General features: G+C 39.5%; 1 protein-coding gene across 1 annotated transcript in view; it reads right to left on the bottom strand.

The window, feature by feature from the left end:
• Nucleotides 1–1713: 1713 nt before the first annotated feature.
• Nucleotides 1714–17928, bottom strand: part of cacna2d3 (calcium channel, voltage dependent, alpha2/delta subunit 3) — a 43756-nt gene continuing 27541 nt past the window's right edge. Inside the window, exons 16-39 of the mRNA XM_037768995.1 lie at nt 16763–16834; nt 16000–16080; nt 15820–15894; nt 14867–14950; nt 13550–13621; nt 13379–13440; nt 13221–13288; nt 13052–13097; nt 12839–12936; nt 12649–12742; nt 10892–10987; nt 10661–10782; nt 10012–10089; nt 9858–9919; nt 9721–9765; nt 9572–9634; nt 8047–8117; nt 7839–7914; nt 7258–7298; nt 4303–4358; nt 4063–4180; nt 3812–3924; nt 3547–3629; nt 1714–2626 (exon numbers count right to left, since the gene is read on the bottom strand). Of these exons, the coding sequence (XP_037624923.1) occupies nt 2534–2626; nt 3547–3629; nt 3812–3924; nt 4063–4180; nt 4303–4358; nt 7258–7298; nt 7839–7914; nt 8047–8117; nt 9572–9634; nt 9721–9765; nt 9858–9919; nt 10012–10089; nt 10661–10782; nt 10892–10987; nt 12649–12742; nt 12839–12936; nt 13052–13097; nt 13221–13288; nt 13379–13440; nt 13550–13621; nt 14867–14950; nt 15820–15894; nt 16000–16080; nt 16763–16834 (1869 nt within the window). The 3' untranslated portion in view covers nt 1714–2533. The remainder of the gene's footprint in view (nt 2627–3546; nt 3630–3811; nt 3925–4062; nt 4181–4302; nt 4359–7257; nt 7299–7838; nt 7915–8046; nt 8118–9571; nt 9635–9720; nt 9766–9857; nt 9920–10011; nt 10090–10660; nt 10783–10891; nt 10988–12648; nt 12743–12838; nt 12937–13051; nt 13098–13220; nt 13289–13378; nt 13441–13549; nt 13622–14866; nt 14951–15819; nt 15895–15999; nt 16081–16762; nt 16835–17928) is intronic.

The following is a 17928-nucleotide window of genomic DNA, read 5'->3' as shown; positions in this document are numbered from 1 at the left end:
GACACAATGTTGTTGAATGTTGTTAAAGTAAACTGACAAAAAAATGCTTCTAATGGAAAACAGAAATATTGAATCTATTGGAATGATTGCTGATTTGAAATTCAAATAATAGTAATAATTATTATTATTGCATTGATAAAAGTAAGGAAATATATTCAAAAGTTTGCAGTATTGCCAATGTTTTTTTAAAGACATCTTACAAAGGGGGCCTTGGCCATCAGCTAACGCTATTTTGGGGGCCTTGGCATGGAAACGTTTGGGAACCCCTCATCTAGACGTATGTTGGACTACTGTAATGTATTTTTCTCAGATCAACCAAACTGTCAGATTAAACCAAACATCTATTAACGTTTTCCAATTTTAACAACTAGATCCGATTTTTAAGTTGAGTTTTATGTACAAAGCACAGCGTGGGTTTCAAACAGCATTTCAATTTAGCTTCTTTCTTATCTTTTAGAAAAATAATTTAAATTGTATTTAGTTTTACTGATATACAACCATAGACTGTATATAAGAAGTGGACGTAGTCACCGTGAGGTAATCCACTGGTTTGTGGACTGCCATTTTGAAGCTTTGAGTTCTGCATTTTATCTGTCACCATCTTTGTTATTTGCAACCGCTATGTACAACCGAACGCTGAATAAGACCTCTTCAGGCGACCAAAAAGGTTATAATTAACTTTAATGAACTGAAAACACACTGTGAAAGGGTTAAAGTAAAACACAGACAACTCCCAGACCGGACAACGCCGTGGTAGCGACCTGTCAATCACAAGGTAGCCACACCCTAAAGCAAACCCTGCTTTATGGTCTATCTGACTCTAAATTGGACCATAATTTACTAAATGAACATCATGCTGTATTGAAGAAGACTTTAAACTAGTGATTAAGACCATGAACTCATGTTTACAATGTTTACTGAGGTAATAAATCAAGAGAGAAGTAGGCTCATTTTCTCATGGACTTCTATACAGTCTGATCTCTTCAGACCCCGGAGTTGCCCCCTGTATATAACTAGAACAAACGTTTAGTTTACTCCTGTTTGTAATTTTTGTTCTGTTTTCTAATGTATTTTCTGTATTTTTTGTAACTGGATATATTTTGTCTGAGACTTTTGTGACTATGCATTATAAATACATGTATATGAATTTACAACTTACTGCTTCTGTACATTTGTTACATGTTTTAGCTCACAGTCTCCCAATAATACCATACATTTAATTGCTTTGTATTTTGTTTTTTCACTTAATGTCACAAAGGCTCTGAGCCCCCCCAGGATTTTGTTAAGATTTAAAGACCTATATTGTGCCTTATTAGTTCTGATTTGTCTAGAGGATTTTGGTTTCTATTTTTTTTTGGTTTTCTGTTATATTCTTCTTTTATTCATTTAGTGATTCCTTCTTTATTTTCACCTTATGTGTCATGTCTGGTTTTACTTCTCACCTTTGTCCCGCCTTGATACGTTCCACCTGTGTCTAATCATCATGTTCTCCTTGTGTATTTAGTGTTTTCCCTCTTTCATTGTCCGTTTGTCGTTGCTACTTGTGAGTAGTGACTGTTTTTTTCTACGTTTGGGTCTAAGCCTATTATTCCGAAAGCGTGACAGTTAGTTTCTTTTAGTCTCATTAATTGTTCCATGTCAGATACCACACATACAAACATCACCACCACAACCCCAGACACATGCACATGAGAAAATAACACAAGGGGTAAATAAAGGAAGGAAAATATTTCTTTGTATTTATTCATCAGCTTTCTCAAACATGAGGTTCAGAGTTATGTGGTCACCTTGACAAATTATGGCTGGATATATGAATGTAACATTCTGTGATCTTCTTCATGCATCTTTAGCTTGTCTGAAATGTCTTCTGCCAGTTTCGTCTTGTTTTAAAGCATCTAATTTTCTCTGGTCTCTCAGCTATTTTTACATAATCCATAATATTACAGACACCAAAAAGAATTTAGTTACAAAATAAATATTTGAAGAAAGGAAACTATGACGGTACTGTCGACTGTTTTTTAGCAACTTTCTGCCAAAAATAAAGACCGCTCTGCATTCACACATGACAAAAGTGCATTTTACATTCTGCAGACTTTTACATTAGCCTCACAACAAAGAAACAAACATATTTGATGTCTTACTGTCATCCTTTGCACAAAGGACTTGTTTTATGCTTTGGCAAGAAATACCTTGTTTTTACTGCTGACGTACTGTATTTCTTTCTCTTATTTAATTTCAGCACACATTCTGGACAATATGGCAAACTTTCAGTGGCGTGATCGGCAATGCTCTGAGCAAAGTCACCAAGCGATCCCATTATTCTCATTTTCTTTTGCTGCACCACATCGCTTATGTTTTCTGCATTAATGGATGTGAGTCTCAGTGCTACAGATAAAGATTTTTTTCTTAGTAGAGCGCTGCCTGTTGCAGAGGTATGAGCAAATTCATTTCTGATTGGCCATGTTCTCTATGTGTTTATAAGCATCTTCTTGTTGATTTAGTCCTTACTGATGTCCAGTTGTGCTGCTGATGGTCACCTGCTGATGGTTGCTGCGATCAGAGGTAGCAGAGCTGCTGTTAGAGGACTGGAGAGGCGTGTTGCTGAACCACACTCCATGGCATTTTCCTGCAGAAGACACAGTCATTTGTGATACATATGAAGCTGTTCAGGGTATGATTGCCACTATATTTTACAGTAAATATGAAGCTAAAGCAACTATTTAGCTTAGCTCAGCATAACATAAAGACTGGAAGCAGGGGTAAACAGCTGGCCTGGCTCTGTTCAAGGGTAAAAAAAATAATCTGCCTATGAGCATCTCTAAATATGTTCTATTCTTTTCTATTTCTTGGCGAGGAGCAGCGACTTCCTGGAGCTTTGCAGTCACCACGAGGTTGTGGAAACTCCAGGAAGTGAAGAAATACTCCTGCACGTAAACCACCATTTGTTCCTGTGCTCCGCGATCAACTTCACTGTATAACTACATGTAGTCACACACATTTGTATGCAGACAAACCAACACTTTCTCATCCCAACTTGTCACATACCGACGCTTTGTCAGACCCCTCACCGTCACTCTTTTCGGTCACAGTAAACACGTGCTTAATGTTGTTAATTAAACAAAAAACACGTGATTAGGTTCAGGTATAAAACCACTATAGTTAGGTTTAGGAAAGAACTACATGGTTGGGCTTAAAACTACTACGTTTGTAAAGTGAAAACTGAACGTTGTGAACACGGTTCACGAACTAACAGCTGATTGTAACGTGATGCACGGGACAAACAGCAGTCTCCTGGATGAAAGCCTTGTGTTTATTGGATACATCCACCTCCCCTCCCACCTGCCCTGTGTGTCTCTTTCGCTCTTTAAACTACGTCACCACAGCACTTTCCCTGAGCGTTTAATATTGATGCAGATGGGTTTACATTCTGGTTAATGTTAAACCCGGTGTGTCTCACACTCGGTATCTAACGGCGACGGCCGTGACAAAGCGCCGGTATTTGGTGCCCTGGGAATGAGAACGGCCTGGACAAACACATCCTCATACCTCAGGGTGGAAAGGATGACATGATTCAGGCTTCTTTCTGTCCTTCTGAAACTTCAGTCTGTCACATTTTAGTGACTCGTTGTGTTCAAAGGCGTCAAGGATGTAAATAAATCAAAAGAACACACAACTCATTTAGCCTGATGTAACACTTGGGTCAAAAAATAACCCTAAAGAAGAAATAAAATAATTCTCAGTCAGTAACTCATAAATATTCTTATTTCTGCTTCCACATATCAAACATCTGTGTTTCATTGGTAAAGGATATACATGATCTCGATGGGTTCCATGGTTACCGGAGGAGAAGTGCTACAGTCACACTTATTGTCCACAACAACCATGAAGAGATTGCTGCTGGGAATCTGCTGTATGACAAAAGACCTGCGGCCCAAACAGAGACAGAGACTGGTTATAATATGATTAGTAGCAGACTGAACATCTACTGTTTAACATGGATAGATATTGTTAAGGATTATTTGATGATTGACTGTGTTGTTACAAGCTGGCCTGAAGCAGTACCTGACACAGCCCTCACAGTCGATGTTGCCCGTTGTTTCTTTGATGGTGCGTTCGGAGACGAAGGCCGGGTATTCTGTATCACACGGCACCATCATGGTTTTACCCCGAGGTCTCTGAGCTGAATGTGTGACAAAGCAAGTTTAACAGCAGTACGTCAACAAAACCTCCACTTCTCCTTCTCATAGTCTCTCACACATTCACCTCTCTTTCTCACACACCTGTAACGTCAACTATAATTACCTTTAACTGAGAGATCCACGTTCCACCAGCTGTACAGGTTAAATTCTAGTAAAAAACTTAAGAGAAAAACACAAAAATCCTCGTAAAACAAATGTTTCCAGTGATAGTTATGACAAAATATGAATTAATGTGAGTTAATGCAACGATAAGCATTAATTAATAGTTAAAGGTCATATTTATGCTCATTTTCAGGTTCATACTTGTATTTTTGGTTTCTACTACTTGTTATACCCCTGCCACAACGTAGTTGTTGTTTTATAGCGCTCCGCGTGTCCTTACGTCCGTTCACGTGTCACACTTCGTTTCCGGAGCAGAGCTCAACAACTATTTAACTTAGGAACTTCAAATTTGGTATGATGGTTGACAGTGTGGTGTAGTTGTGCCTTTTGGAGGTTAGAAGTCCAGCGTGCCCAAAATGTTTGAAATTTTGGCCAAAAACTGTTATTTTTTTTTTCTCCATTAGTTCCAAAAGGCCTTACTTTAGTAGGGTACAAGCGGTGAGCGGGGGTTTGTGAGCCATGCTCACTTTTGCCTTGTTTACATGCTTTTATGTTCCAAAAAACATTATTTTCCTCATACTGTCTGCCTGAATATGCTTGTATTCACCCTCTGTCTATTACAATGGAATTGCGTTGCTAGGCAACAGCTTGGGTCCATGTTTACTTCCTGTCAGCTGATGTCATTCACATATGCTGCGTCCGAAATTGCATACTCACTACATACCCAATCTGTGTACTATCGTTCAACATACTTTTGTGTTAATAAACAGTAGTAATTTATGTCGTCACTTCCTGAGAGCCTCCTTGCAGATGTGTAACCATGGTAACCCGTGCCAACCTCATGTGGCCAAAACGACGGTTTCTGAGAATCAAAGTCTGAACTAATTTAAAATATAAATATCACGCCTAGTAAAGTGAAATCTTAAACTTACACTTAAAGTGTGTCTGTCGACGTCTGTTATGAACATTGTCGTCACTACCGCATTGCATTGTGGGATATTTATGCCGCCGTAGTGTCCAGCGTTTGCATACTGTAATATTTCACCAGAAATAGTATACAATTCACGTACTATTGGTTTCATACTAAGATTTTGGGTATACAAACAAATCTCACATACTGTTTTAGCATGCTAAATAGCATGTTAGTATGGAATTTCGGACGCAACCGTACACTGCAACCGGAAATAAACTGGGACACATTTACAATTTTTATGATTATAACTCTGAAATGGTCTAAATATTGTTTAGTTGTGACGTCACAAAATTACAGAAATCCTGACGGCTTGTTTCAAAAGCACAGTTTCTAAATACGGGCTGTGTGTCTTTCTCCGTGGATAGAGAGGCAAAATCCCGCCCCTTTCGGTCGACCACCATGGCACCTTATTTCAGAAAAAATATGAACGGTAGTCAACAGAGAGAGATAAATATTTTTTGATCCCTTTTGAATTGCGCCATGAATCACACATATGATGTTTGTCAATTAAAAACACAATTTTGCAAGTCAAGAGAGTCGCAGTTTATTGTAAAACTGTAATTAGAAGACTACACACCAAAAAGTTGCGTAAGTGACGTCTCTCTCGCTGAAGCTAGGATTATTGTGTGTATCGTACTAGGATGTACTCACGCAAAGGGCGGAGCTTCACATCTCTATTTAGCGTTTCAATACTTTCATAGTATTTAAATAGCATTTAAACCTGCTTTATAATAAAAAACACATGAAAATGTAATTTTTTATAATATGGAACCTTCAACTAATGTCTTTCTAAAAGGCATACATAGTTAATGAGAAAATTAATTCATATTTATTACCATTTAAGCACAATGATAAGTCTTAAGCAACCACTAACTAATGTACCTTGTTACTGGTTGACTTTTAGAAATAACTTTTTAACTGATGAAACTAATGATATTTATCAAAATGTTTATTGTCCACTTCCATCATGTGAAGAGTACTTGTCACTCAGCAGGCTGGTTGGGTTAATTAACTGAGGAGGAGCAGCTGTGGAGCCTGATTGTCCCTGATGAGGATCAGGTGTGTGAAGCCTTTATCTAGCCCTGGTTTCAGTGATCAGATGCTTCATTCTGTTGCTGGTTCTAGCTGCGTAAAGGTGTGTGAATCTGCAGAAGTTACCACGTGAACCTATCTGCATGATGTGCTCACCGTTTTCTGTTTGCTCTTCAAGCTTAGTCAGTTAGAGGCAGGTCTGTGTGGCCTGGCTTCTCAGTTTTGCCCTGGCATTGCTGCCAGTGTCCCTTTCTTTAGTCGGCTTCTCTCTGTTTCTCGTGAGCTTGTGTTTACAACATGGGAAGTTGTGTACACAATATTCTTGTCGTTCAAGTGTTTAAGTCTTGAGGAACACTGCTGCTAAGCAACGGCAATATTAACGTTACTGTCGGCGTCTAGAAGCCACAGAGGCTAACAATTTAGTAAGCTAGCAAGTGGGTAACATAATGCAGGAAATGGAAAAAGCATAATGACAGAGGACAAAGATGAGGTCGTTGGGAATATCAACATTTTCCTCAGATATATTCTAAAATTGCGAAGAAAAACAATAAACGACTAAAATTACAACATACAATACAATATATATTCACTTATTATTAAAAATTAACTTCCATGGCTTCCGCCATTTCTCACAACATCAACAAACACGTCACAGGTCGTGAACTCTGAGCTTTCAGAAATTTTCCACTTTTCCGTCCCATTTAAAGGCACCACTTGTGATTTTTGTGGTTACCCTTCTGGGGCTAACTTTAAAATTCCCCATGGTCCCACTCCCCGTTACCCTGACACTCCATCCTTCAACTTACTACTTTTTGTTCTTATAAAATACCAACTATTAAGAATCAATATACCCATATGATAAAGAGATACCACATTGTGTACATCATATCATGTACCATAATTTATGGGCCCATGTAATGTACACTTTTTTAAATGTTTTTGTGTTCTTACATGACGAGTTCAGTCAGGAGCCACTTGACAGCAGTGAAGGGCTGAAAGAGAGAGAAAAGTATTGAATGAAATAATGTGTGAGGTTGTTTAAAGGTGCAATATAATAACACTGATAACATTCAGCCACTAAATGTTAGATTCTCCCTCCCCTGTTGCATTGCATTCCCCCCAAAGTGGGATCGAAAGTCCGATATCTTCCACAGAGATAAACAAAACATTCACTTTGGACCGCTCAATTTAAAAAAAAAAAAAAAAAAGATTAAATCACAATCATGAAAGTTTTTTTTGGAAAAACCATACACTAATGTGGCACCTTTCTAAAAGCTCTGTGGATGCATTATTATTATTTTTAAATTATTTGTCTACATAAAAATGTTATCAATATGACTTTTAAATGTCTGACTTCATTTTAAGACTGTGCTCTATACTGCTGTTGATACTGATGTTCAACAGTGTTGACCACAAACTCTGAGATGAGGTCTTTACTGATGATTTTAACTGTAGATGTACAGTAGTGAACCACAGATGATAAAATTATTGCGTCTAATGTCTCCATCTTTAAAGCTGGCGTTCTGTCTTACATCTGATAGAGTGCGAGCGCTGTCTCTGCTCCCAGCGTAGTCTTTGCAAACGGCCTGGTAATCAAACAGCGTGATCCTGCAACACAAACAGAGCAGCAGAGGTTGTAACAACCATCAATTATGATGTTTACAACAACATGCTAATAAAGTCAGGTTTAATGGATCAGTCGAGGGCTCAGAGAGAGAAATGTTATGTTGTGTCTCAGACCTTTTGAAGGAGCCCATCTGGAGAAGTTTGTTCATAACAGCACCCTCCACCGCTCCAAAGAAGAGCCCTGTCTGAGAGAGAAGTTATGTCAAAGCACACAGGCACAGAGCTTAAAGCGAGACACTACACACAGGCAACTACATTGTCTTTCACGCACTGGTCAAGTTTTAGATTTAGGGCTATTTTGCTTCCATAACATGTCTTCTTTCAAACTAGTGGGAAGAAAACATCCAAAATACACATCTAGGTGTTTATTTTACAACACTTTGTCTATTTGTGTCTTCAGATTTCTCCTAAATTCACCAAAAGTTACTGTTAGATAATGCCTCATTTGCATATTTAAACGTACAATCTAATCTATATTATGAAGTTTTTTACAGAGGGGTTTGTTTATTTATCATTCATAGCCTGATTTATAGAACATATTATTCCTATAAACATGGCAAAAATATTTTTTTTAATGGCCGTTGACAGTATTTTCTGATTTATGGAGTGACACAAAGAGATATAAAAAAGTCCCTGTGTAAAAACGCTGACTCTAATATGTCAACAAAATGAAACAAGAATTTTGAACCTGGCTTTATCCAACGTTCAGATTTCTGTTCTAGAGATGTATGCAAATTAGCACATTTCTAATAAGACAATGCATCATTTGGAATACAAAAAGTAAGTAATCAACTGGGGAAGTTCACCTGGGGTGTCTCCCCGTAACACACACACACTGGGTGGATAAAATAATGGGAACATCCAATGAAAAAGGACTTTATCTCGTAACTAAGTAAGTTGTTAATTTTTTCTAGTTTAGAAACAAATTGCATGAGCAGAGAAACTGGCATATATTTCAGGTCTGTGTTTACAGTAGAGGAAGCCATCTCGTCAGAGTCGGTGTTTTATATTATCAGATCTAAACATAATTGAATCTCTGTGGGATGTTCTGAATGCAAAGTTTAGACTTTTATTGCCGTCGTCTTCTATCTATCGACCTATTTCCCTCCAGATCTTTCAGCTTTCCTATTTTGAAGAACGGCCCAGTGTTGCTCTGCAAACATGTTCAAGACTTGTGAGAAAACATTTAAAGAGGACCTATTAGGCTTTTGTGCTTTTTTCCTTTCCTTTTGTGTGTGGTATAGTTTTTTTGTGCATTTAAAAGGTCTGCAAAGTTACACAGCCCAAAATCCACACCTATAAGGGAGTTACTCTCCCCTACAGAAACATTGCTCCTGAACTGCCTCAAACACCTTGAATGAAGTCCTGCCTTTTCTTCCCGAATGTGGTGATGTCACCAAGTAACACGTTTACATGTTTCAGACTGAGGGTGAAAATAGGTGCTGCAGCACAGCAGTTTTTTGAACATCAAAGCATGCAAACATGTTCTAGTAGAAACCCAAAATACAAGTATGCACTTGAAAATAAGCATGATAGGTCCTCTTTAAGGAAAACTGGAGCAGCTACGGGGGTTTCTTATTTATTATTTCAACTTTTGTTCACAGATGTAAACATGCATACACAAACATGCACACAGTACCTGAGATGGCTCCTCTGTGACAAGAATGAAGGCATTGTTATCAATGAGATAACAGTTAATGTCCTGTCGGAAGGGCGAATAAGAAGATTAGGTTAACGAAACAACCTGAAAAAAGATTCAAAAGCCAGAGTTAATGTGATTTTTCTTACCTCGTTATCACAGCTAATGCTACATTTTCCATCCAGAGCTGTACACTGAGCACAAAACATAAGAGGTTAAGCTTCACACCTATTAAGGGAGATCAATGTGTTGTAAAAACATGCTGCAGTAGTCGTTGTGTGGTTACCTGTCTGCACGCGGTCCAGAACTTCCTCTGAAAGAACTCAAGCTTCATCTGGATGCCAACAGCTGAGCACAAGACCAGGTGCATAAGAGGCCGCACAATATCCAACGATAAGTCTTAACATGAAGACAATAATGATATGAAAGGTGGTTGTTACCTGCAACAATTGGAGACTTCCTGTCATCCAGGAGCTGAATTGCTGTGCTGGCCAAAACCACGCTCTTATTTTCTAAAGCTAGAGAGAAAGAGCAGAGAATAAATGTGTTCAGATTACACTTTCTGCTCACTAGATGGAGCCCTTTACTCAGCAGGTCCAGTCGGCAGACTGAAACGAAACCGCAGTACCAGTCCATTACATTATAATGTCCAGTCAGAGCTTTTTCTACAGCCAGATGATTTCTGAAATGGGAGCTGTGATAGGAACATTTCAGGTTATGAGTGGATGCAGTTATCATTAACAGAGGAGAGGTGGTAAATGTCCTGGAGAGTGAAGCTGAATCCTCCATCCTCTGGATAGCAGAGGGAACGTGGGCCACATTAACTGCAGAAAAGCTGTGAGGGAGGTGAGCTGTGCTGCACATCCTATCAGTGGAAACCAGTAAAAACCACAATCCATAACAGAGAGAGGGACATAGAGAAAGACTGATTAAGATGGTAAAATGCTGAATGACAAAAAGTACTTCATGTAACGCTGCAGTCGATAATTTAGAGTAAGGTGGATTTATAAAATGCAGAATGCAGTGCAGTTTTGCTTTTATTTTGTACTGCACACTTGAGCCTCCATCTCCACTGTTTGTTGTGCATACCTGTGCCGAAGGGGATGGAGTAGAGGAATGTGCCGGGGACCTGCTCTGCAGCTCTCTTGTACCACAGAGGGAAGTGATCAGCATTAAACACACCCTCCTTGTCCTCCGCTGTCAGGAAATCTCTGAGGATTTGAGGACGAGGAGCAGAGGATTAGATTCATCAAGCACAATCACGGCCTCGGCCTCGTGCTGTAAGTAATGATTAGGGAGATGTTGAGCGGCGGGACTTACCGATTTGAGAGATGGTCGGCGGGTACAAACAGGTTGGTCCTCGACAGGCCGGTGCGTGTACCCAGGAAGGCAATCTCCACTCCTTTGTCTGAGTTCCTGTTGGTGTAATGCAGAGCAGTAAAAACACATCTGTACATCCTTTGAAACACTATGTTACAATGCCACATGTAATTTAGTTTTTTCTTTTAAATGTATGCTGTAGGACATGACTCAGATCTGCTGTAACTGAAAGGTGAACAGAGGAAACGTCTTATTCATAAGGTATATTGTCAAAATACCACATTAAAAGAGATCTTTTCAAACTTTTATTATTTTATTGGCCAGGTTATGAATGAATTAACAACAAAACAATAATAAATAGATCATCTGTTCATACTGGCTGTTAAAAAACACCACAAACACATAATGTGGTTCATTGTAAGTGATGCGGGTCAAAATCCACAACCTTCATTTTGTGCAAACATGCATTTTTAAAGTTCAGCTGAAACAAATACGAGGCTTCAGCAGTTTGATGTATACAAATGTCTTTGAAGTATAAAATGCCCTCTTTGTGTTTCCCTCTGTCCACCACTGCGCACCAAGGAAACGGCTGTAACTTTGAAAGATATACACTTGAGTTGAGTAAGTTAGACTGATGAAGCCACATATGAGACTCAGCTGGAGCCCCATCTCTTACACTGCTTTAAGTAAAGTACGTACAGAGGGAACAATCAAAGCCACCAACAGCAAACGTGTACATCACTTTAACCCTCATCCTACCAACTGGGGTTCCTGTAGACCCCAGATACTTCTTCTCATATCCCACAGGTGCTTTACTCTATCATTACAATTTTGCATGACTTTGTCAATCGAATTTGTTCCTAATGACTTCATATCATTGTTTTCTGTTTCTGTTTTAATTTGTGCTTTTTTTTAAAAGATCAATGTATTTGTGTCCTGGGGGACCCCAGGCAAAAGCACCCAATTACAGCCTATGCAGTTAAAATAGATAAAATGTTTGCCATGGGTCCTAATTTAAAGTATCACACACTGTCAGCGAGGTAGGGGCACTGAGTCAGTCATTTTGAAGGAGACAGATACAGACACAGCAGACACAGATTTTCTCATTTGCCCTGTCTATTTTCCTTTTACACAACAACACATTACAATTTTACAAAATTAACGGTAAATTTTCTAAAATAATAATCATTTTTTTTCTTCAGGTGACATTAATTGCACAACTAATAATGTTTTGAGAAGAAATAAGTTAACCATAGAAATAGAATGCAGTATTATATTTTCTCCTTGTATGTTAAATAGGTTGGTAGGATGATTGGGGGTTAAGTCATACAGTAATTTAAAAAAAAATATGAAGCTATAATTACTGGTAAAAAATTGAGATATGATTTTAGAGTTTCTGTAAAAAAATGTGGGTGCAACTTTCTAGGAAGGCATACATACTAAAGCGTTTGTAACTAATGGTTTCATTAATGGTTAATAATGCTTTATAGATCAGTCATAAGACATTAATAAGAATCATTTGGGGTTGCCAGGTTGTGAAAAATCCCTTTGGCTGGCTTTTCTTCTACCTGATCATGGCAACTTGATGGAATATTGTAGGAAGCTTTCATTAATGATTTTCAAACATTTTATAATTTCAAGTTTTTATAATTAACAATTATATAGTCGATGATTTACAAACATTAGAAAACCCTATTAATGACTTACCAACACTTGTAACTGTGGACTATTAAAGTGAATATAAAGCATGTTCTTACTCTGACTTGTTGAGGGCCAGTCCAGTCCAGTAGGCCTCCAGCGGAGCAGTGACCACAGCATCGAATAACACCTCCTGGATCAGCTCTCTGTCACCTGCAGAACATCCATCTCTTTCGTTTATTATATTCATGCTTCATTTGATAATAAGTGTAGTCTAGTTTAATCAGGTGTGACTCAGAGGTCTCTTACATTTGAGGTGCGTTCTGCGGCCCGTCATGAAGAGCTTGATGGCTTGAATCTGGGTCAGGTGACGGTGCTCGTGCTGCTCCTCTGTGTTGCAGTAAGTCCTGTGGTCCAAACAGAGCCACGCTGTTACATCACACAGGCCTCAACATCCCTGATGAACACAGAGGGATAACCTACATAACGCATGAGCGCCCGCTCCCATAACCCCAGCGTTACCATTCATCTGCCAGGGCGACATCTGGCTGTTCCAGATCACGGAGCCCTGAAAAACACAAGTCAGTAACGCTTCAGCAATGCCAGCCTGGGTAGACGGATACAATAAGCCCTTCTAAAAGAAAGAAAGTCAGAGTGACATGCATCTCGCTGTGTTCAGTAAATGACATACCGGCTTCAAGTGATACATTTCCTCTGAAGAAGAACTTCCCGTGACCCCTGGAGAGAGCCACTCCGACACTGGAGAGACACAGACAGAGGAGAGAATCACCATTTAACTGCAAGCGAGACAGAAACTGACAGAAAGTCGTTTTAGGAACGTAATGAAACCTGAACGGTGTCCCCTTGATGTCAGTGTAGAAATAGTCATTGTGCATCTTCAGGACACGCCTCTAAAAAGAGCAGAGAAAGAAGTGCAGATGAGATTTAGTCCTCGAGACAACAGAGAGAACAACCCTCATCTGATAGAGAGACACTAAACATCTTTATCTGCAGCCTCACCCCTCCATCCACCGTCTTCTTCACCTCCATGGAGAAAGTCCCCGTCATCCTGTTCACCATAGCGTTGCGTAGCTGAAAGATAAAGCACACAATGAGGCACATAGAGCGGAGGAGTCGAGGCCGGGTCACTGATCCAGCAGGATACTGAAAACAGAGTCACACCTTGATGATTCCTGCTAGATAGATCATTTATTGGACAAACTAATGAACATGCGGTCCAGTAACAATGTGAAATCAAGGCATTTTGTCTGTTGCGATACGATATTATATCAATTCTTTGGACAACGATAGGATATTTGCTGATATCACAAAGTCTGCCACGATTTCAATTTGATTCAATTCAATACGGGGCCGATCGATATGAGACGATATCATACTGTATGTCTATTTAACACAATCAGTTACATTTATATCAACTAACAAAAAACAACTAAACTATGATTTGACAATTTTATGACTCGGCTCCGTAGGAAGGAGGTGCGCTTGGATAGAAATGGTGACACAGAGGTGCCGTGGGAATTTCAAAATAAAGGCATATCTTAAAGATGATGATATGCATCAATGATACTGGACTGTTGATCATTGAATCGATATATCGATCTAGAACGATATATTGTTACACCCCTACTAGGTACCCCTCTAGCATCAATTTTGGATGTGTCAGGGACGGCGTGTCAATATGTTACATGCATAATGTCTTTTCAAAATAAACTTCCATCTTCATAGCAACAAAACCACTTAGGGTTTGGAAACGATCGTGATTGACATTAACTTCACTGACTAACCAGTCACGTGACTAACAGATGACCAATGAGTCACGTGACTAGCGACTCACATGACAAAATAAGTCAACTTTGACTTTTAGTTTTACACGGGACACGAACAGCGGCCCCCTAGGAGAAAAAAAGCCACTCTAAAAATAAGTAAAAAAACAATAAATATGTGGTGTTTTCGCTTGTAATAAGTAGAAAAATCTGCCAATGGAACAAGTGAAAATTACCTTGGTATAAGATGTAATATATAGGCCTTTCAAGACAAAAGGAGATCTTGAAATTAGCTGGTAAAACTCAATTTGAGCTATATTTCACTAGTATATAGGAAATGCTGTGTGTGTCATAGGACAAGAATTTATACTACGTCAGTTGCTCTGAGCGTCTAATAATGACGCAGGTGGGATTACATTAGAGTTAGTTGAAAGTCTGGTGCGTCTCATACAGTTGCTAAAGGGTGCCTCCGTGCGTCGGTATCAGACGCCGAGGGGCACTGACCAAGCTGCGGTATTTTTTTTCCCTACAACATTGTTTTTTAGGGGTTTACCACATCATCTTTGTCCTCCCATTCCACCTCAGAGAGATCCACGCTGCTGTAGTTGGGCTTCCTCCTCTTCTGACCTTGCTGATACTGCACAGAGGAACACAGTACACACGATTTAATGATCCATTTAGTGTAGTGACGTTTTATGTTGACTAACCACCTTGTCTGCTACTCTAGCCTGACCAACTGTGAAATCGTGTGACACATAATTTTCAAACGTATGAGCTTGATATTAAAGAAATAAATCCATTTAGAAAAGCTTCACTGTGATCTGTCTTTTGTGTTTCAGTGTCAGCAGTATAATCTTATTTATCAAGCCTTGTTATGGAGCTTTTCCTGTGTAATTATTTAACAAATCGTCTGTGAAATGAACACTGTCAGGTGAATTAAAAATGATTAATATGATTGATAGGAAAGCCACGCTCAAACAAGGCGATGCATTAAACTGTACATGTCAAACTCTGCTACTGTATGTCGTCTGCTCAACAAGAAACAACAAGTCAATGACTACAACCACAGCACAGTTTTAGCCACAAAGAGACACTCACAAAAAACCAACACAGACCAACACACACACAGTTGCACAGAGAGGAGTAGCACTAACACTGGCACACACAGATCCACTAGCACAGCCATAGCTCCTGAGGAACCAACGGTCCCAGAGCGAGCGGCTGTGGTCTCTGCCAGCGAGTGTTAAGTTACCTCTGGGAAATCTCAGGCCAGCCAGCCCTATGAGTGGCCTTTATCCCTGCATGCATACATCAAAGGAGAAGGTGGGGATTACAGACTATACGAGTCCATTCAGCCTCCAAACCAGATAACACATTTTGTCTCTGTGTGCCATCGTTAAGTTCATCATTTCCGTTATGTATACAATTGCAAAACAATAAGGGAGAACAGGGTAAAGTCAGGGAATACTGTTTTGGTGTAAAAGTGATGTTAAGAAACTGAGTTACCAGAGGCCTGAGGTCCGGATGCGTCAGGATGTAGCCGTTGTTTGTGATAGCAAATGCGTACCCATGGATTCCTAACTAGAGACACAAAACGAGACACACAAGGAAGAAAATAATAATACAAAAATGCATATTAATGAATTAATTTATTCAAAGCAAAAGTACAAGAACAGCTTATTGTACCATATGTTTAGGGATGAGCTTCATCAGCTCCTGCAGAGGGATGTCTGTTCCTACGACCCCCAACAAGATACCCTGGTTCTTCTGCACCAAGAGATTCAAAACACAGAGACAACTTTAGATGAAATCTGCAGGAATATTCACTACTGAGATCCTAGTAAAAGTACCCCACATTTTAGTTTTAACCACTTTATGCACAGTTAGTTAATCCAGAGGTTCCCAACCTAGGGGTCGGGCCCCTCCAAAGGGTCACAAGATAAACCTGAGGGATCGTGGGATGATTAATGTTGTAGGAAAAGAGAAATGCAAAATTCACAAATTTATAACATCTCTATGTTTTGTGAAATATTGGGTAATTTTGCCTCTTTGGGCTTCAAACAGTTATTTAAATGAAACCATGTGTGATGTTTTGAGGGGGACATGTTTCACTACTAACAACTGATAGACATCTGAAATGTGACAAGAAACCCCAGCAAGATTTATTTGTGAGGGGTCACAAGCCAAAAAGGTTTGGAGACATTCATTTATTCTTTACCAATGTATTGAATTTAATAAGCTTATCATATATAACATTTAGATATCATAGATGAGTAACAACAACAACAACAACAACATGAAATGTGGTGAAGCAGAAAGGAGCAAAATATGGAAACACTCAAGTAAAGTACAAGTATGTCAAAATTGTTCTAAATTGTGTAAAATGTGTAAATGTACATAGTTAATTTCCATCATCACGACTCACTCAGTCATTGACTCACTCTCTCACCGTTTCATTCTTTGTGCTGAAGACGGGCATGGCGACTGTAGTCATCAGACTTGGGCCCGCTTTGGACTTCAACTGAAAAAAAAGGACAATTGCTGGTTCTAGTACTACAGAAAAATGCTTTTAATGACAAAACTTCTCAACAAAATCATATGAGAATGTACAATTTAAAAGAAAAAGAAAACATTCGCAATGAAAATGTCAATCAATGTTAACGGGTGAAAAACCAATTTTCTTTTTTTTTTTCACACAGTACAGTAGCTAATTACCAGCGGAGAGGCGGCCTAATTGACATGAAATTAAATTCAAATTTCCAGATAGAAAGGAGAGGATCATGAGTTATTCAGCAGGGAATAACAGCTTCAGGACAATAATGAAGCCAAAAGTGTCTCCAAACTCAAGTAGCAGGGAACAAAAACAGAGGTCTCATTAGATCAGAGTACTGTTTGACACTGAATTAATTAAAAGCAGCATCCTGCAGTATCATGTAACAGGACGCCGGTCGCGGCCTCTCTGATGTCAAACCTGAACCGTGTGTGAGGAGGAGGAGACGGCGTCCGCTCAGTAGGATGAAGGCTGACATAATTAAGCACATGAGCCCTGTTAAAGTAGGTCTGCTATTCCCTCACCTCGTGGGTCGACACAGCTGAGTGTCCCTGTGTGTGTGTGTGTGTGTGTGTGTGTGTGTGTGTTGATGTTCATTTGTGTATGTGCATGCATATGAAGCAAACGAGCTGTGAACTGCAGTGTGCGTATGTACTATCTAGCTTGACAAAATGAAGAATGGTGGGTCCTTAAATTCATCACAACACACAATGGAAGTGGAAACTGGACTGCTTCAGTCTACGCACGCACACACGCACACACACACACACACACACACACACACACACACACACACACGCACACGCACACAGGTAAAGCCACGCACGCCTCCCCCCCTCCCTTTACTCTCTCTCTTTCTTGGTCTCCCCTCCAATGTCAGTTTTATTATGGGCTTTAGGAGATAAAATGCAATGATCCACAGAATGATGAATGGTGTGTCTGAGGCTGAGATACAAGAGCACACACTCCAGAGGACAATCTCCCAACCCTTCTGTGTGTGTGTGTGTGTGTGTGTGTGCGTGTGTGTGTGTGTGTGTGTTTTAGTGTGTGCATGCTCATGGAGA

The sequence above is a fragment of the Sebastes umbrosus genome, chromosome 1, assembly GCF_015220745.1.
Source record: "Sebastes umbrosus isolate fSebUmb1 chromosome 1, fSebUmb1.pri, whole genome shotgun sequence".
Classification (NCBI taxonomy): Eukaryota; Metazoa; Chordata; class Actinopteri; order Perciformes; family Sebastidae; genus Sebastes; species Sebastes umbrosus.
This window is presented reverse-complemented; position numbering and strand designations above follow the sequence as displayed.